Source organism: Filicampus tigris, chromosome 10 (genome assembly GCF_054856515.1).
Source record: "Filicampus tigris isolate MCC_2025a chromosome 10, RoL_Ftig_1.0, whole genome shotgun sequence".
Taxonomy (NCBI): domain Eukaryota; kingdom Metazoa; phylum Chordata; class Actinopteri; order Syngnathiformes; family Syngnathidae; genus Filicampus; species Filicampus tigris.
Window position 1 is genome coordinate 13,171,758 of NC_141226.1, and position 19,782 is coordinate 13,191,539.

The 19,782-nt window shown below is 41.8% G+C and overlaps 2 protein-coding genes across 4 annotated transcripts; one reads left to right on the forward strand and one right to left on the reverse strand.

The window, feature by feature from the left end:
* Nucleotides 1-964: 964 nt before the first annotated feature.
* Nucleotides 965-6,547, reverse strand: tcea1 (transcription elongation factor A (SII), 1). 3 transcript variants are annotated; one of them, XM_086042906.1, is made up of 10 exons: nt 6,286-6,544; nt 5,835-5,897; nt 4,759-4,864; nt 3,892-3,988; nt 3,649-3,794; nt 3,520-3,576; nt 3,265-3,419; nt 1,971-2,117; nt 1,801-1,872; nt 965-1,429 (listed from the first exon to the last, which is right to left on the reverse strand). In XM_086042906.1, exons 1-10 carry the CDS (start codon nt 6,358-6,360, stop codon nt 1,421-1,423), a joined length of 927 nt encoding a protein of 308 aa, XP_085899032.1. In that variant the 5' UTR covers nt 6,361-6,544; the 3' UTR covers nt 965-1,420. The 3 variants fall into 3 exon arrangements, with proteins under 3 accessions (XP_085899032.1, XP_085899031.1, XP_085899034.1); XM_086042905.1 differs by having other exon boundaries at nt 3,649-3,797; nt 6,286-6,543; XM_086042908.1 differs by lacking the exons at nt 965-1,429; nt 1,801-1,872; nt 1,971-2,117 and adding an exon at nt 2,142-2,635 and having other exon boundaries at nt 3,649-3,797; nt 6,286-6,547.
* A 2,376-nt stretch (nt 6,548-8,923) lies between these two features.
* LOC147140890 (uncharacterized) lies at nt 8,924-19,714 on the forward strand. The gene is made up of 4 exons (XM_086042939.1): nt 8,924-9,011; nt 9,371-10,048; nt 11,328-11,487; nt 12,800-19,714. Exons 2-4 carry the CDS (start codon nt 9,380-9,382, stop codon nt 19,186-19,188), a joined length of 7,218 nt encoding a protein of 2,405 aa, XP_085899065.1. The 5' UTR covers nt 8,924-9,011; nt 9,371-9,379; the 3' UTR covers nt 19,189-19,714.
* Nucleotides 19,715-19,782: the final 68 nt, after the last annotated feature.

Here is a 19,782-nt window from a genome sequence, read left to right on the forward strand (position 1 = left end):
GGGATGGCGGCTTTGGGTAGCCGATGGACGGCTTCGGACGCCACAGAGTGAAAATGACTAGCCGTTGACTTGGAAGGGCGACCAAATGAATGACAACGAGCTCCAAATGGTGTGTGGCTGTCTGAGACTAATGGAAACGCGGCACTCATCCAGCAAGTGAAAACAATTCTTGTTTCGTGGGGAGGTACACGTAGCAGCACGCTGTCATGAAAGTGGTGCGGTAGTTACACGAGAGGCGGGGTTTTATATGTGAGCGGGGCGTCTTACTTCCGGGGTCCTACCCTTAGCGAAGCGTACAACCGAAGGCTACTTCGACAGGCAAAATCTAACTATGCGCTTTCAGTTTGTTTTGTTGAAATGCAGACTGGTAGGTAGAACTAGAAAAAAAAATCCCCTACGGAAGCGTAAGCAGGTAGGACGGCCTGACAATTGAGTGTGGTATACATACGCTGCGTGATGAATGTGGTCAACAGATCAACACTTAATGCTCAAAAGCTACATAGGAAAACACACAATGCTTAAAAGCTATGACGGAAAACACACGGCGAAAGTATTTTTGAGGCAATTAAACAGTCAAATAAGACTGAATTAAAACGAAAATAGCAAGTACTCACCACTTTTAACCGAACGCACGACAGGTAGGACAAAAAGCTACAAAATTCTCCCGAAAACACTTATTGGCGTCGTGCGCATGCGCACTGGGCATTGGTAGGACGTCTCGACGGGTAGGAAGGAATTTCAGAACACCGGGTTAAAAAAAGCAAACCAACAAAATAACTCACAAATTTGATGAGAAATTAGATGGCCACTGTGCCAAAGGTAATATATAATAATATATATGCCTATAGTTAACTGTTGAAAGCTTAAAATAGCATGATATGGCCCCTTTAAGGCACAACTGTATGAATAATTGCTTGACAATCTGGATTCAGTTTCACTTTCACATGATGCACTTGAGCTCATCGATCGTCATCAGTTTTTTTAATCAAATGATTACACTTTATTGGGAAATTAAATAAAACAATGTGGTGTTGTTGTGGAGGGAAAGCATAAAAACACTGTCCACTGTGTTAAATCTACATATATAAAAAAAAAAATGCTGATAAAAGAACGAGTCAAGCTTGATTGCATACAACTAATAAGTGGGAAATGACTATTAACAATAGTAAAAGATTGCATTTGACGGTGGTGGGGGCAGAGAGAGTAGGGCTGACAATTAGCTCAAACTATGAACAGGAGATTTTAGTCCAAATCAAAGCCACGTGGCATCCTTTATACAGCATTTGGTGTACGATGTATACACCACATGATAAAAAAATAAAAATAAAAAATAAAAAGCTCCAATCAGCAGCCCATTGACGGGATGTGGTCCAGGAATTTTGCTACTCATCCAAGCGCCATAAGGAAGATGCCTGCCTACTCAACAGAACTAGGAGAAACAAAGGAAAAGTCCATGTCAATGCATCTCAAAAATTCCAATATTTTTCTAAGTGATTTATTCTTTGAATCATTTTTAAATATATATAAAACACTAGTAGGGGGTGATAAAACGCAACCGACTTTATTAATAAGGACTGATACGCATTAGAGCTTTTGAGATTGCTCTTCGCCTTGCCGTCTGTAGTGACAAGAGTTCAGAAAGTAGCTAAACATGCGACTGTACGGTACATTGTCACTGTTCACCTTTTTTTTTTTTTTACGTTATCCTCTTTTTCTACAATGCAAAAACTTAACTTTAGACAATGTCTTTGCAGGGAAAGGGGAATTCATAGGTTCCCCCCCAAAAATAAAGCAACAAACCTTCCATCTATTTCCACATGTATTGCAGAAGACAAACGTGGTCATGGGCTCATCAGCACTGCGAGTTTGAACCTGCGAAAAAAACCAAAAGGGAGCTGTTGAATTGCGATCGAACGACTGGTAAAAGCTCCAAAAGCGGAGCGAAACGTAAGATGCTGATGCTAACGTACCTGTGTGTAGGTGCAGCTTTTGCCCTTGCACTTGCCACAGGTGAAGAGATCCGTCTGCGTGCCGCCTGTGGTGGCCATCTGGTGGTCTCTGACTGCCTCTTTGGTCAAGTTCTTCCTCATCTCTTTCAGCTCGTCACTGGCCATTTCCTGCACAAAGGAGGAAGAGTGGCATTACTTTAACAGTCCTTTCCAGAGTGATATGAAAAACACATGAATGTAAAACATAACAGAGCTGGCCATCTCCTATTTCCCGTCTGAATATTTAATCCCGTGGTCCCAGTCGGTCCGAGTCAGCCAAACGACGTCTAGAACGGACTTAACGTGTACCACGTCACACGCAGGTGCCGCACTCCCGACACTCGGCTGGGTAAGGAAAAAATAAATAAATAAATAAAACAGTGTTGTGTACCTTGCGGTCCCACAGACACAATGACATGTGCCCCATATTGTCTTTATTTCACCGATCACACTGTGCATGTGTCTCTTGTTTTTGTTTGATATTTTTTCTTTGTTTGGTGGCGTGCCTGCTCGTGCGGCGCCTGCTTGTGACGTGAAGATTACGTTCTCGACGCCGATTGGCTGTCGCCGACGAGGGATGGACCGGGACCATGTGGTCGATTAAATATGCAGGACGGAACGCGGTGGCGGTTAGGCGATGCCCAGCACTGAAACATATTATATAAAAACGAAACAACATTCATGTTACTATTTTATCAAATGTGAACCTCCAGCATAAAACAGATCACCTTGGGTCAAATATAAGAAATTGAGATGCATACATTTTCCAAACGGACATTAAAAGCTGATGTGGTTGAGGAAAAAAGAAGGCCAGATTTGGAATCAGCGCAAAAAATGAATCAAGAGGTTCACTTGCTTCTATGATTAAAACATTTTGTAAAAATTTGTTGACCAGTGCAATATATACTGTACATACACTGGTGCCTCGAAATACAAGTTTAATCCATTCCCTGACCATGCTTGCAATTCAAAGCACTTGCATCCCAAATCATCTGTCCCCATTGAAATGAATGGAAGTGCCTTTAATTGGTTCCTGCCCTCCTTCCAGAAAATAAAAAAGCATTACAAAGGAAAAATTGCACTCACACTATGAACCATTTTTAAAGCCGTTTCAAATGAGTGCTGCTGTATGACAAATATGCTAAATATTCAACACTGATCTGAGAACAATTAGGATAAATTGGGGTTTCACTCTGATATTCTGTGCAGTTGAATAAAACATCCGACAGGCCACGATATGAGGACATAGAAGAGTCTTTGTGGTCAGTGAACGCACCTCTGCGGTCATCTTAGCCATGCGCTCGGGGGTGACGCTCCCGCACAGCACTGTCCTTCTCAAGTTGGGATTCTTCATGTCCTTAAGGTTGGAGATTCGGCTGCGCACGCGATTCTTATACTTCATGTCCGTGTTCTTGAACTCTTGGAATATGCGTGAGGAGCGGCGGTCAAGGAAACAAAGTAACATGATTCGCTCAAAAACAAGAATAACCCAGGCAGCAGACATCTTTCATGTTTTCACTGGCAAGGATATATTCCTCAATCTGTGCTCCAAGTTCGTCACAGTCGGCACCGATGGCGATGTAGTCTTCTGCAAAGGGAGGGAGAAGCTACAGCGTGCTACTACTACAAATGGCAATGCTAGTCATACTAATATTGACACCTCCGGCCTGGAGAGCGTTAGACAGCATTTCTCTGCACTTGATCCGTATGGAGTCAGCGGTGCCGGGAGCACGAGGGAAGGTGTTGATTAGCGAATTTGAGGAGACGTCGGCGTGCTCGCTCTTGCTGCTGGAGTTACTGCTGGAGCTGCTGACGGGAAGCAACGCAACAACCTCAATACGCACACATTTGAAAAGAAAACAAGCAGATAAACGGACTCAAGAGACAAATGGCAGTTTGTTACCTTTCTTCCTTCGCCTCCGGACTGCCCTGCGAGGGAGATACAGGGGCCGTATCTTTCCTCTTGTCGTCTGAGGATTTGTCCCCACTCGCGGGCTCGTCTGCAAATACCAAGCGAGAAAAATTACATTACAACTTCCTCCTGGTTTGACAGTGAACAGCAGCGTGGTGAAAGATTCCAGTAGAGATTTGATAGGCAGAGACTGAATTACTGGTGGTAAACTTCTCAAGATCATGCAAAGAAAAGTCCGGCTCGCTATCGACAGTGGTGGAATATAACAGCCGGTCAGCTGTTAAAGAATACAATAGATGCTTAGTTTAAGATCAACGAAATACAATGAGATGTCTAGGATATAGATATTTTTTAAATGTGTATCTATGTATCAGTGAGTCAAAAGCTTAATAAAATAGCTAATAGGAAGGTGGTCATTGTTATTTTTACAGGTTGCGAAGTAGCGACTCAAGCATCCTCACACACCCATTTGATTAAATGCATTACAGATTATTTGATTTTGAAAAATGTGCAAGGATAATGGATTTGCTATTTTCTTATATTTTTGACTCAGTGCTACACAAGACGCTCATTCTTTTAAATACTGTAGATACGGCACAAATGCCAATCATTAGCTGAGCACTCACTGTACCTTATATTGAGCAGCAATGAGTGTTAATGTCCGATCTGGCTTAATGCTACATTGCCTTACAATAATATTAAATATACTATGGTTTAGTAATAAAACTCCATTTTCGAGCAACACTTAGGGCCTACTACATTACTGCCTTATAAAGTTGCCATTACGGTTCTATATTATGAAACCATGCCAGGGAAGGTAGGTTGTTTTCTCAGATTTTTAAATGGAATTTTACTTACCCAAAAGCTTCTTCCACGATTTGATCAAAGACTTGGCTAGAGACGTCACCTCCTCATCTGTGCTCTGCTTGCGGATGGCGTTGACAGACATCCCAATTCTGGTTGACTGTGATGGAAAAACACTAATTGGTAATAATTTATTCTGGTGCCTTGAGATATCAGTAATTTGGTCTGTGACCAGGCTCATCACTCAAAATACTCATATCTCAAATCATCTTTTGCCATTGAAATGAGTGGAACTGACATTATTTTGATCCACCCTTCCCTAAAAACTACCTCAAACTTTTGTGTGTTTTTAATGAGGAAAAATAGAATATTGTACTGTTAGAATAGGCCTTTTTGACACATGATGATTGTAAGACTTGATCAGCTAGACTTGTTTACTGCTAATTAGTACAAAAACAGAATAATAATTAAAGTAGAAAGAATTAATCCAGTTGTGTATCAGGATGTAATACTTCAATCCATTTCATTGTGCTGCTCCTTCTGGTGGGCCTACCTTGGCCAACCGGAGGCAGTATAATACAGTCATGCATAGACAAATGGAAAAGAATAGTACTTCTACTACTACAGCACTTCTGTAAGTGAGTCAGTAAAATTATTCAATATTAGCCATTGTTCATAATGGACGACGATTATGCCTGTGAGTGTACTGTTATACAGTATGATCTGCTTGCAAGTGTTGCTCCACTGTTTGTGTTCCAATATTTGTTACTTAAAGGGATCTAAAACAGTGACTATCAATGCTAACTGCCAGCATTTCAATAGTGTATTGTATTATCTATTATAAGTTAGAATAAAGATAGTGGGCCATTCGTAAGGCGATTTTGTTTAATTGTCGTAAATACACAAAAAAAACGTAATTATGTTTGTTGTTTAGTTTGACAGTAAACTTAAACTGGGAACTGCACTGAACCTCATGAAGCCGTTTTTTTGAATAATTGTTCACGATTTACCAAACTGCTGCTTATTGCGAGATGTCTGGTGATGTCATACATTTTGAAAAACTCCTAAGTCGGGTCACTTGCATCTCAAGGAACCATCGTATTGCACTGCTGTGTGATTTTTCGGGGTACCTGAAGTAGTTCCAGGGTCATCGGGACGCTGCGTAGCTCCTTGAGAAGGTCCAAAGCTCCAGACTGTGGAGTAAAAAACAAAAGACAGCTCTTAACAACGAAGTCACACATGTTGATAAGCCCTGAAGCTCATTTTGTCATTGTTTCACCCCGTTGTGGGGTTCAGTGACGGTTTAAGCGCCGTTGTTGTTGGTAGCGGCTAACAGCTAGCTCGTGCCGAAGCGTTAAAACATAACAAGCTGGTACGTTAGCTCCCACCGAGGAGTCTTTTTAGCCACCGTTGGACACTCAACGTTGAGCGAAACGGTCGAACAGTAGCGAAAAAGTCACCATAGAGGAGCATTTTGTTGAATGAGAGCCACTTTCTCTTTTTCTTTCTAGCTAACCGTTTCCATCAGTGTCTGTTTAGCCTGGCTGGCATTCATTCGCATCACATTGCAGCGCCACTCACCCCGTTTTTCTTCTGCGCCATTTTGTCCATTTTCTTGGCGATTCGAATGATCTCCTCTTCCTCCCGCTTGCCCATGGCGACCGGGGAGCCAAAAACGAAGCGCTCTGATAGTGGGGAGTGAAAAGACAAAGAGGGAAAAGGCAATCCCGGATGGAGAACACGCCACTCCGATGAAGGCAGCGGCGCTCAAGCAGCGAGGCGGAGGATCCCCGAGCCTCCTCTGTGTAGCAGACCTGACTAATCGATGGGCGATGGACGCAGGGGCAGATAATCGAGACGGATAAATAAACCAGACTCTGAAGTCCGAACCGGTTCCCTTTCTCATCTTTCGCCATTTGTATTGGATTAAAAAAAAAAGAAGACAAAATATATCTAACTACCATCTTTGTTCATCGTTTGTTATTTATTTCATTTACGCAACATTTCTGACCCCGTCTACAGAGGGCGACAAATCACCAGATGTGACACGAGTCATAGCAATAAAAACAAAATCAGGTTTGATTTCCATACATTGATTCGAGACTAAATCTGGTTTGATTTCCATACATTGATTCGAGATTACATTATTGCCTAAATTATTTTGTGAATTTAATTTTCGTTTATTTCATAACAGAAAAAAACTGATATATACGCCATGAAAACACCAAATTCAACTGAAAATGAGAACAGGGAAACATGAATAATTACAGGAAAATTACATTCTACATTTAAATGTACCGTTTGGACTCTCTATTCAAATAAATCACCTAAGTATTCTAAATTATTTTTAACATATTCTGCAGATCACTGTCTTAATCAACCATTTGATAATTACCCCATATATAAAATAACATAGAATATAATAAATAATGAACTCGATTGAATGAGATTTTTAAAAATAAGAACTGAGCTTTACTCTGTTGTTTCTTTATTTAGGTTGTTCCATAACATCTGTCACTATTATATTCATTTCCATATCTTAAGCTCTAAATCTTGCTATTTTCTGTACCTTTCAAACGGTAGTTGCTTACTCTTTTTCCAATTTTTTTTGTAATATTTATTGATTAGATATTTTATTAGTCTTGCACATTGTTTGTTATATTTTAAAATCAACAAAATCATGGAATTTACACATCTTATATTTTAGACATAGGCTCCAGTCAACCAACGACCAATGAGGACAAGCGCTATTCGAAAATGAATGATTGGATTTTATCAGATTTTCTATTGTGGCCAAGAACTTTTAAAACTGAAATGGGCCCTGACAGGTAAAAGGGTTTATTTGGGTTGTAAAAGTAAATACATAAATACATGAAATAACACAGGTTTTGCTAGTTACACTGTGTAAATATAAAATCATTACCAGTAATTGCCCCCCCTTTCTTTTTTTAAATTAATTTCTCCCATATACATATTTGATTGATTGATGTAAGTAAGATGTAACTATGATTAAAACAAGTACGTACGTATCTTACAATTAATTAATTAATTGATTAATTAATATCTTACACATATACAACATTAAATAATTTATTAATTTTAAGGAAATTAATCAAGTCTTAACAACAACAATTGCGAACAATAAAAAAAATCAATGATGAAATATTGCAATGGCTTCGACCCTATTTGATTAAGTACAAGTACATTTCAGTTGTATTTAATTTTTCAGTTCAATACATTTTTGTTTTCAAGCATTTATTTAGGTACAAGTTTTATTTTAACTTTTACATATATGATTTTAATCTAATCATCATGTAAGTACTAAGAAAAAAAACATGTTTCCCCATATTTAAGACCAGTGTTAAAATTCAATCTGCAGTGCATCATGTCACAGTGCCAAACAATAATGTGAAATATACTTTTGGGAATAAAATCTCTGCATCATTTTTGATGAACACTTCGGCCTACACTTCTGCATTTTCATGTTATACATTATGGCTACTTGATGTAAAAAGTATAGTACGGTGTATAGCATGAACTTAGAAAGAAATGCTTGGATATTGCTTAATGGAAATGTTAGTGGCCGATTGATCAGCTGCTTTTAGCCCATGCGCTAACTTTACTCTGACTCATGCTAGTGCGCAAAATCTACCAGCTAATCCCTATTAGGCCCAAGAAATCTCCAATCTGATTATGCAGCCTACTTGTCAATGGTAACTATTCAAGTCAACTCTGCTGTCTCCTGTGCAAGAGAGTGGATTCCTAAATGACATTGTTTGAGTGAGAATCACGTTCACATTGCAAATTGTCCATATTAAATTTAGTACATCTTTTGTGGCCAATGAGACCAAAGATGGGTTTTCCTTTATTTTTATTGTGCTACATAATTTGTTAACTAAGTCGTCCCACACCTGCCAAAACAAGTATATAGTACAAAACGTGTCAGGCTCTTTCTTTTTACATGATTTTATTTTTTGTTTGTTGCCTTATGTTGAAATGCTGAGCAAAGATTAAGCAAATTGGCTGCAGTGCTGCCATTCCTAAAATAGCCCTCGCGCGCACACGCACGCTCACACACACACACACACACACACACGCCCACCCCCCCCCACACACACACACACACACACGCACACACGCGCGCGCACATCCGCCCACACACCCCCACCCCTGCACGCTCGCACACACACACACACCCACACACCCACACGCACACGCACACACACACGCGGCTGAGAGGCTTTCACTGTATCTCGGACAAGGACCGATATACATGCTTTTAAATTGGCTACAATGTGAGAAATAAGGTAAGATACTTGAATTTCTATGCCTTGGTCATGTTTGCAGATTTCCTGTAGTACCTGAAGACCTCTTTTGTACGAACTGACATTCATATCGTCTTGTTTGTTGTTTGTATGGTCAAGGTAGTTAGAGGTGGTTATCATTAAAACTTAAGGAAGATTATTCTTTTGATGCTTTATACTGTATATATATATATATATATATATATGTGTGTCTTTTATGCAGTAGTATCACCCATACTGTGTTCCACACAAAATTTAATTCAAACTGAATGTCATAGTAATTACTCCTCATGTCCAATTCACTTTATCTGAGTGCATTATGCATTTCAACAATAGTTTCTAACTTTGTGACTTCTCCATAGAAACTTAACATGAGCAACACACCCACTCAGGAGAAGCCCATCCAGGCAGGTTCTCCAGCCAGCGGGCCTACGCAACCCTCCCGATCGGTACAGCCGATGTCCGACCCCTCAGTGCCAAAGCGTTTGTGCTTCTACAAAAGCGGCGATCATACGTACGGCGGGCACCGCATGGTCGTCAACACCCGCACCTTCAAGACCTTTGACGCCCTCCTGGATGCCCTTTCCAAAAAAGTGCCTCTTCCCTTTGGCGTGCGGACTATCACCACACCCCGAGGGACCCACCTGGTGAAGGGATTGGACGATTTACAGGACGGGGGATCCTACCTGTGCTCTGACCAGAAGAGAGTCAAGCCGGTCAACTTGGAGGAGGTAAACCGGCGGCAGGTGCCCTGGAATATGCCCAGAACCTTCAGTGCGGCCCGGCGGAGGCGCCAGGGATTCCGGCTTGGCTCCTTCGGGAGGGGGGACGATGGCAGCGGCAGGCCGGTGAAGGTTCTGGAGCGAGTGGCCGTCAGGACGCCGAGGAGGCTGGTGGTCATCAAGAACAAGGATCCTGACGTGAGACGCACAATTGTGTTGCAGAAAAGGACGGCGCCCACCTTTGATGCATTGCTGGACTACCTCTCACAGATTCTGCAGTTTCCAGTGCTCAAACTCTACTCTGTCGACGGAAGAAGAGTGAGTACCTGATTAGATGTCGACGCTTGAAGGAGTCATAAGGGCCTGAGCACCAGACAAGGCCCTCTTGGAATTGGTGTTTATTTTTATACTTTCAATGAATGAATCGCCTTTTTGGTTTTTGAAAAATCACCAAATTTTTAACTTAATTTGACCTTCTCTAAAAATAATGATAATAATAATTTTGTCTTTCAGCTCCTCAGAAAACAGCAAGCTGTGCAAAAAGTACTGAAACACTAAACGGTTGGGCATGTGCATTCGAAAGTTTAGAGAACTTCAAATTAAGGTCACTTGTAAGGGTCATATAATGCATTTTAGCTTTATCACGAAATTTCACCAGAAAGCTGAACGTCCCTCATTTTTTGTGAATTGTGTATTTTAGGTGTACCAAACACCAGTTTCAACAACCAACACCAAATTCAGAATATATAATTAGAGGTGTGGTTGTCATCTGTTGTCTCCCTGGAACCCACATTGTCCTGTTGTTGCAATATCGCGATCCATTTTTATGGAATTTAAGAACAATTAAACATTGTGGATTTTTTTAAGTTGCAACTGAAAATACATGTAAGGTATCTTTCATTGTCAAACACCCTGTCACATGAGGTTGACATATCGCCAAAAGGTGAATGTTATGTTTTACAGAGTAAACTAGCGACTAGAGCACATCTGAGTAACATTTCCTGTCGCTTACCTACTGTGCTCCATGTGGGAACTTGGTACGCCTCTGTACTGTACTGAAAAAACATCAAAATACGAATGAATGTAATTTTTTTCTTGCTGTCAGCGACCCACCCAAAATGGGCCACTTTTGGGTCCCGACCCACCGGTTGAGAATAAATGCATTCAAGTAAAACAAAAGTCAGAAGGACTGAAGTTGAACAGTACGTTGGCCATTTTTGCTAGAAGCAGCCTTATTGGGTGACTTCCAGGACTCATATTTTGCCAAACTCCTACTAGGGAGTTCGGCCAAATGAGCCCCAATCACAAGCAGGTAGCGAGGTCTTTCATTCCTGAAGAATCAATCTCCCCAACCCCAAAATGCGACAAGTTTGCAGAATACGCAAACTTCTAAATCCCCTGGTTGCCAAGTTTTCCAAACAACCAATTGCAAGCTTTTCCTGGTCAAAACAATTCTGGCAGGGCTCCAGATGAAGTGAGAACACTCATATCCTCACCCTTATTGATGTTAGAACAGTCAGCATTGCTGACTTGCTTGAGTTGTCACAACAGAAGCTGTTGGTGCTTATGCCATAAAACACCTTTCCTTTTCTTGCAGATCGGAGGTCTCGCTGCTCTAATCTTGTGCTCAGGATTCCTGGTGGCCGCAGGCAATGAGCCTTTTAGGCTCAGCAACCACAGTTTCCAAAGGACCAGCCAGACGGTCCAGCCAATGTTCATGGAAACAGGGCAACCGTCCATGTTGCAGCATCAAGCTCGTAAGTGTTCAGTCAGTCAGGTTGGTCATTAAAAAAAAAAACAAAACAAAAAAAAAAGAGGTTAACAGCTGAAAGTAAGGTCGGAGCACTGTTGTACAGTCGCAGTTGTCCTCAAAGCTAAGTCTCACTGTATAATCTTGTTGTTTATAGCCACAAGCTAATCACATTCTCAACTAATCAAATCCTTTAGCTTTATATTTGTGTCTTGTTAAAGACAAGTTAAAAAACACATTTTATGTATCTTTTTCCTAATTGTTAAAAAAAAGCTCCTTGGTGTCTTACTAATACGGCGGCAAGATGCTTTTGTCAAACCACTCCAAGGATCAAGAATGAATAATACTTTGCGCTTTACACACCATAGTTCTTGTCTTGCTGAAATCAGCCCTTTTTTTGTGGGGTGGGAAGAGGATTGGTCCCTTCTCATACAAGAGAGCCAGTCCTCATCCCACCCTATACACTGCTGGGCCAATGTCAAGATTTTTGTTGCCATGATAACCAGGCGCAGAACCTGACATCTGCAACTAGAAAAACTGTGCCGGCTATTGTATGTGAAACAGCAGGTTTGATGTTGTGTGCCAGTTGGCGTTTCGCCGTCAAATGTGTACTGCAGCCGGCAGCTTACTTCTATTTGCAGGAGCACAGTCCAGGGTGTGGAAAAAAGTGAACATCCGTTTTATACACTACACAATGTGTATAAGACACATGAACACACCACCAAACACAAATAATGAATGACAGCCACCAAGACAACTTTGCATAGCAATCAAGTGTGTGCCACTTATCAGAAGCTAATGCTGTTAGCTAATTCTAATCTGTGCAGCCACCAAAACTCAATGCACCTCTCCTTAATTTTTGGCGTCGACATGATAGCAGGGATGTCGCAACCCTGGCTGATAGTGTTTCCGATAGCGAAGACCAAAGTGACTCAGGATATTCGTCCGGCCAATCGGATCATGTCATGGGCGGAGAATCTTGGTGTACACTGTTAACTCTAATTTGGAGATGCAAAGTGGTTTGCTAACCAAAATATGCAGATAATCTTGGTGTACACTGTTAACTCTAATTTGGAGATGCAAAGTGGTTTGCTAACCAAAATATGCAGATAAGTAAAGACTTGGAATTTCACACCCGATGAATTGGAAGGCACTCCAGAGACCCAACTATTTGTACACAAGTAATCAAAAAGCCAATTTTACATCATAATTTGTCTCTTTTGAATTTGAGCCATCAGTTATCAATTTGCTTAAAATGTAACAGAATATACCTTACCACTAGAATAATAATGACCTTTCCCATCTTTCTGTCCCAAAAGACAACCACAAATCAGTCTCCAGTGGAAGATGCTCCAGGATTTTTTCTCTGTCATCAGAGCAGTATATCGTCAACCAGATAAACAAGTCTCGGAAGGGAAGTGCAAACAGTCATACTAGATCACCTGAATTCAACCCGACTTCCATGGAGACATGTGGATCTACAACAGCGGCTCACCAGCGCAACGCTTGCATCTTACCTCATGACGATGACATTGAGAAATCCTTCCGGGTGAACCAAGATGGCAGCATGACCGTAGAGATGAAAGTGTGTCTTACCATCAAAGAGAAGGAGATGCTCCACTGGACTACTACAGTCAGCCGCTCCAGCCTTAGGAGGAGGACAGTATGTGCCTCAGTCACAGAGTCAGGCAACATCTCACCTGACTCAAACACCTATGTTGCCAAAAGACCCTCTGACATATGTGAAGATGAGGCAAAAGAGGAAAACCAGCCACCAACAACTGGAGCGAAGGTCAGCTTTAACAATGGTGAGGAAGCAAAAAAAAGTTTCAAACGCGCCCCAACTCCAGGCCCTCATCGTGTAAAGAAGGAGGCCTCTTTTGAGACTGTGAAGGTGCTGACAGAGGTCCAAGGGAGTACTGTTGGCCATTATTCATATTTGGAGAGGACTACTGCAGGAGACACAATGGAGGGATACTGCACGGTCAGACACAGCAGCAGTAGCCAACCCATCCCACAGCCTCAGAAAACTGTTCTGGAAGGCAACAACACCTCCCTCCTGAAATCCTCTGGAGTAGCTGAGGTCCTCAAGATAGAAAATGATGGGATGGAGGTTCGAGAGACTGTAATGCGTATTTATGAGAGACAGGACAACTACAACAATTGCCTTGCAAATGAGGGCGCAGATGGTACGCCTTTGCATCATTCCCCTCCAGTGCCACAAAGCCACCAGTCCACAGCCTCAGGGTCTTGTTCATCTAGCAATGATATTGACTTTAGCTTGCAGCAGCCCACTGCTGACTCACTCCAAAGACAGAAAGAGGAGATGTTGTCATTGTCATCAGAGCCAATGTCCCCAACACTCCAGGTGGCAAACAGACCATCTTCAGTGTCTAATAATGAAGCCAGAATTGAGAAAAACTCCCCAACTCCACTCCAGAAAAAGACAAAAACGATCTCCCAGTCAAGGTTAATGGATAAAAAGCGTAAACAATCATCAACGGACAAGCGTACTAGCAATGTTAATGCTGGAAAAAAAAGCATCAGTTCAACAGAAAGTGCTAAAAGTGGTCCAAACCCGAAGCTAGTTGAAAAAATGCACACAAAAACTTCAGGTAGAGGTGGAAGGGAATCAGAAACATTAGTTAGAAACTCAACCAAGGAAAAAAACATGAATAAATTATCATCAGCGGACAAGCGCAATAGCAATGTTAATGCTGGAAAAAAAAGCCTCAGTTCAACAGAAAGTGCTAAAAGTGGTCCAAACCCAAAGCTAGTTGAAAAAATGCACACAAAAGCTTCAGGTAGACATGGAAGGGAATCAGAAACATTAGTTAGAAACTCAACCAAGGAAAAAAACATGAATAAATCATTTTCTAAATATAATGGACACAATGTAGATACCCCGTCTGTCAGGCCTCCCATGAAGAAGAATGTGTCAGATCTTTTAAAGCTCCAAAAATCGTCAAGAAAAAGGTCAAGCAGCAAGTCCATACCCATGAATGTCAACAAGCTGTCATCCACAGAGTTGGCTCGACAAAGTGTTTCAAAGATTTCTCTCACTCGGTCCCCCGCTGAAATCCAACAGTATGTTGAGAACTGGTTGGAGGAGGTCATTCCAGACCCAGCGGTGTACATGGTAACCTCAGATGGACCAGAACTACCATCAACTGTTTTATTTCAGATTGGTTGTGATTCAGAAACTGAGGAAAAGAAGGAAACAGAGGAACCAGAAGATTACTGTCAGATTCCCTCTGATACTTTGAGGGCGACAGCTTCTTGTCTCTCGGTCCCCCTGTGGCCCAAAGAACAGAAACCAATAGATTGTTCAATGCCAAAGGTTGAACCCGCCCACCAGCAGACTTGTGCATGGTCAAAAAACTCTTCTGAGTCAAACAATGAATCATCATCATCTCAAATCAACATTTTAAGCCCCAAAGAGAATTTGAAACCGGTCTTGCAAGAAGTTTGTTTGTCAATTCAGTCAATGCGAATGACGTCCGACCAATCAAGCAGTCCTCTTGATTTTTCATACCAGGTGGCTTCAGTGTTTGGCTCCTCTTGCAAAGCCGTCCTGTCATTTTTGTCAGTGATGGCTTTGAGAGATGGTCTGATGGGCAACAGCACAGATTCAGAAAATATCTCCGAAGCTATGCTCCTCTTGAAGTTCCTGCAGAGCATTTCTGCCATTGAGGACCAGGACGAGCAACTTGCGAGTCTGATGGATTTGCACAGGGGAGTGTCTCCCCAGTTCATGAAGAGCTGGATGGATTTCGAAACCTGGAGGAAAAACTTGGAAACAGAATCTCTCATTCCCAAATTTCAAAACACCCAAGAGTCAATTTGGATTCAGGGTGTAATTGTTGACCAGCTAATGGAGGAGCTGAATATACCGTACGACCTCAGGATGGAGATTTCCTCAGCACTTCAACAGGCTCCTGAAGAAGAGTGCACTGTTGTAGAGCCTGAGAGAAACTCCTCAGAATCAGCAGATGTGGAGAAGGTTGTGCAGGACACAGACTTAAAACAATTCCATGATAAGGCTTGCATTCATGAAAACACAAATGACAAGCATGATGACTCATCATGTGCTAGGGAGATAGAAGAAGAGCCTGCTAAGGAAACAGGCTGTAAAGAACCAAAAGTAACATTGGTAGACATAGGGGAGCTCCAAGTTGATGAAGGAAATATAAAGGGTGCAGAGGATCACATGGAGGACTCAAAGGAGACAATAGGTGAAGGGGAGATGAAACAGAAAGGAATTGAGGAGGACACAGAGGAGGAAGCAGTGTTTGAAGAAGGGTGGCAAGAAGATGAACCTGGCAAAGAAGGGACAAAGAAAAAGGAGAGTGAGAAAAAAGGCAAGGTGGTTGGAGAAGCAGGGGACAAAAAAATAGATGTACGCAAAAAAGCAAGACAGGATAACGCAAAGACAGATTTGAATATAGGTAATGAGGGAGATGTGGTTAAAGAAGGGGAGGACAACTGGAGAGAAAAAATCACTAAAGAGAAGTCTGATGATGATGTCCAGAAGGAAGGAGCAAGGGAGCCTGTTGAGAAGGATGAAGAAGTGGACAAAGAAGAGAAGGATAATATAGAATATGGAAATGATGACACTGACAAAAATGTGGAAAAGGAAGGAACAGAGGTCTTAAGTGATGGCAACAACAAGGAGGGTAATGCAGACATCCCAGAACTTACTACAGACAAGGATCAAGTAGGTCTGATAGAACATTCAGAGAAGCTGGAAGAAAATGAGGAGGGCACTCGAGTAACTAGTCCAGAAGAAGAATCTGTAGTGGAGATGGCTGGCAGAGTAAAGGATGAAACAGAAAGTGATTACAACATAATACACTACCAAGAACCAAATACAGTTGTAGAAGGTACAGCAAATGAAACTGATGAGCGCATTAAAGTAGTGGATAACAAGAAGGAGGATGATGATGACAATGAGGAAGCAGAGGTCTTAAATGAGGCTATTGTGGTCAAACAGGCAGAGAAGTTGGGGGAGGATGATAACCATAGTCGAGAAATTTGTCCAGTAGAAACATTTTTAGACGAAGTGGCTGGTCAGACACCGGCTAAAGTGGAAAGTGAAGACAGCTTAGGATGTTCCCTAGAACTAAACCCAGAGGTGGAAGAAACAGTAAGTGTCCTTGATGAGGGAAAGGAGAATGGTAACAGTGAGGAACATATGGAAGAGGAAGGAACAGGGGTCTTAAGTGAAGACAAAAACAAGAAAGGTAATGATGATGTAGACATACCTGAACCTAGTTCAGCTGAGGAACAAGTAGAACTAAAAGAACAGACGGACATGCTGGAAATGGATAAGGAGGACACTAGAAAAATAACTCCAGAAGAATCTGTAGACAAAGTGGAAAAGCCAATTTGGACATCCATTGAAACAGAAAGTGAAGATGACTTGGGGTGTTTGCAAGAACCAAATCCAGAGGTAGAAGGTAAAGCAAGTCTACCTGATGAGGGAAATGAAGACTTGGACTATAACAAAGTAGATTATTTGAAAGATGAATTTAGGGACATTGATGACAAAGATAACATTGAGGAGAAAGTGCAAGAAAAAGGAACAGAGGACATTAATGAGAAGGGTAATGATGATGATGATGATGATGATGATGATGCAGATATACCTAAACCTACTACAATCAAGGAAACAGTAGAACGACAAAAGAAGCAGGACAAGAATGAGAAGGATACTCAAGGAATTAGTCCAGAAGAAGCATGTGTAGACCAAGTGGAGATGCCTGGTCAGACACCAGCTGAAGCAGAGAGTGAAGACAACTTGGTGTGTTCCCAAAAAACAAATACAGCAGTAGAGGGTACAATAAGTCCCCATGATGAGGGAATTGAGGTAAATGAAGAAGTTGACGAGAAGGAGGATGATACTGAACATGAAAAGGACAAAGATGAAATTGAGGAAAATATGCAAACAGAAAGAACAGAGGTTTTAACTGAAATGAACAATGAGGAAGGTATTCTTACCATATCTGAACCCACTCTAGACAAGGAACAAATACGTGTATATGAGCAGACAAAGAAGCTGGCGGTGGTCGAAAAGGGCACTTGTCCAAGGGAAGAATCTGTAGAGGAAGTGGAGAAGCCAAGTGGGACACCAACAGAAACAGAGAGTGAAGATGACTTGCGGTTTCAAGAAGCAAATCCAGAGGTTGAAGGTTCAGCAAGTGCCTCCTGTGAGGGAGTGGAAGAAGTAGTCAATGAGTTAGAGAATGGAACGGAAGATGAAGATACCAAAAAGGAAGACATTGAGGAAAATATGGTAGAGGAAGGAAGAGTGGTCTTAAGTGAGGACAACAATGAAAAGGGTTATAGTGATGCAGTTGTACCTGAACCTACTGCAGATGAGGAACAAGAAAATCTAACAGAACTGATTGAGAAGCTGGATGAGCAGGATAAGTGTCCTGTGGAAGAAGTTGCATGCACTGGCCCTGATGGAACCTTATGTACAAGCCCACAGAAGGAAACCGGTGTGAATGATCATTTAAACACGGGACATGGCACTGAATCACCACTAGACTATTTGTCTGATGAACGTTTTGAGGAGGACAAGGTCCATGAAAGCGAGGCAGGGACCCACACGCAGGACCGAAGCAACAGCCTCAGTCACCCGGTGGAAATATCACAAGAACTCCTGGACTTTGTAAACTCTGCACTGCAGTCTTCCTCGCTTATATTTACATATGACGATCATGGCAACATTAGAATAGAGCCGGATCATGCTCAAATCACAGAAAATAAAAAATCCCTCCACCCAGCGATCCAAAGAGATTGCATATATGGTTCGAAATGCCTCCAGAGCCCGATCACCTCAGATTTATCAGACTACAGACCAGAAAGTTTGGAAAGCGGTGGATATGAAAGCCAAGACTCTGTGGCCATCACTTCGGAGAGTAACGAAAGTAACGAAGATGCTTCAGAGAGACCGCCAGGAGGCTTGACTGAAAGAACTAATCTGGAGTCGGTTACCTCCAAAACATACAAAAGTCTTTCCGAAGGTGGGAGTTTCTCTTCAGGTGACTCTCTTACGAGAGGCTCAAGGGAGGCTTTGTCTTGCTGCAAAAAGCGTTACAATGACCCAGCTCCTAAGGCAGAACAGAATCCGGAATACAGTAATGGGGTTTTGATTGACCAAGGTCGATGGTTACTCAAAGAAAACCACCTGATAAGAAATTCGCCGCCAGTCTCTGAGGGCATGTACAGGAATTTGGACAGTACCTCAGAAGACACGGAGAACTCCAGTGAGGAGTCCCAGACTCACAAAATAAGACAGCACACCCTACTTGCAGCTATATCCTCATCTGAACTGGAAGAACTGGCCAAGCCTCAACCGCCAAAGTGCAGCTACTTTACCATGCCGCATGGAAGTGACTCAGACCCATTCCCAGACGATACTAGCGAGCGAAGCCGGAGCAAAGACATAAACTGTGCGAAAGGGAGAGGCTTCAGGGTGTCGCCGGTGATTGACACCTCCAAAACGCGAGCCAACAAAAATGGCAGCCTTTCATCTTTCGCATCGGTGGAATTTAAAATATCAGACAGAAAAGTGTACCCCGAGGGAGGCGAGTCCTCGGCCGGGGTGGAAGCACGAGGGAGCTCTGGCGGCAGGCACCAGTCACAAGACTCCACAGATGCAATGAATGTGAGGTGCGGACAGTATTGTCAAATTCTATAACTGATATATCTCTGTAATTGGTCTTAGTGAGGTACACACATAGTGATTTTTATCATCTGACTTTTAAGATGTAAGGACTTTCTATTGTAAATTAAACCAGTCATTTATGTTGGTCGAGCCTGAGCAGATCGGGAAAGAATAATTAATTCATAAGATAATCTTTCCGATTATGAGGCCTTTGCCAACATTGATTGCAAGAAGGGAAAATTTGCCTCGAACATCTGCGTGTATGCCGTTTTACCTGTATTTCTTCCTTTAAATGGTTTTATAACAAATAGAAGCCATCTCATAAGTGACTAAATCAAATTACCTCTCATTTTATGTTCTTTCAATTGATTTTCTGCCAATACAGGATCTTTTATAGTCTGCTAATTTCATATACTGTACTGTACTGCCTTTTTTCCCCAATGCACAATATAGTGAACAGTGGTGTATCAGACCATTTTCAACAAATTGTGAAAGGACTGAATTGTGACAAAATTCTGTACAAATATATAAATGTCAATAAAATATTTTTCTATTTGAATAGACCGTTATTTTTCAGTTCCAACAGACAGTATTTTTGTTTCCATATTGGAATACAAGTTGAGTTAC

Excerpts from the sequence above, each read along its gene's own strand:
- LOC147140890 (XM_086042939.1), top strand. The coding sequence starts at position 9,380 with ATGAGCAACACACCCACTCAGGAGAAGCCCATCCAGGCAGGTTCTCCA. Across the intron at positions 10,049-11,327 it reads ACTCTGTCGACGGAAGAAGA|ATCGGAGGTCTCGCTGCTCT; the intron begins GTGAGTACCTGA and ends CTTTTCTTGCAG. Across the intron at positions 11,488-12,799 it reads CATGTTGCAGCATCAAGCTC|ACAACCACAAATCAGTCTCC; the intron begins GTAAGTGTTCAG and ends CTGTCCCAAAAG.
- tcea1 (XM_086042905.1), bottom strand. The coding sequence starts at position 6,360 with ATGGGCAAGCGGGAGGAAGAGGAGATCATTCGAATCGCCAAGAAAATG. Across the intron at positions 3,577-3,648 it reads TAACGCTCTCCAGGCCGGAG|AAGACTACATCGCCATCGGT; the intron begins GTGTCAATATTA and ends CTCCCTTTGCAG. Across the intron at positions 1,873-1,970 it reads AAAGCTGCACCTACACACAG|GTTCAAACTCGCAGTGCTGA; the intron begins GTACGTTAGCAT and ends TTTTTTTCGCAG.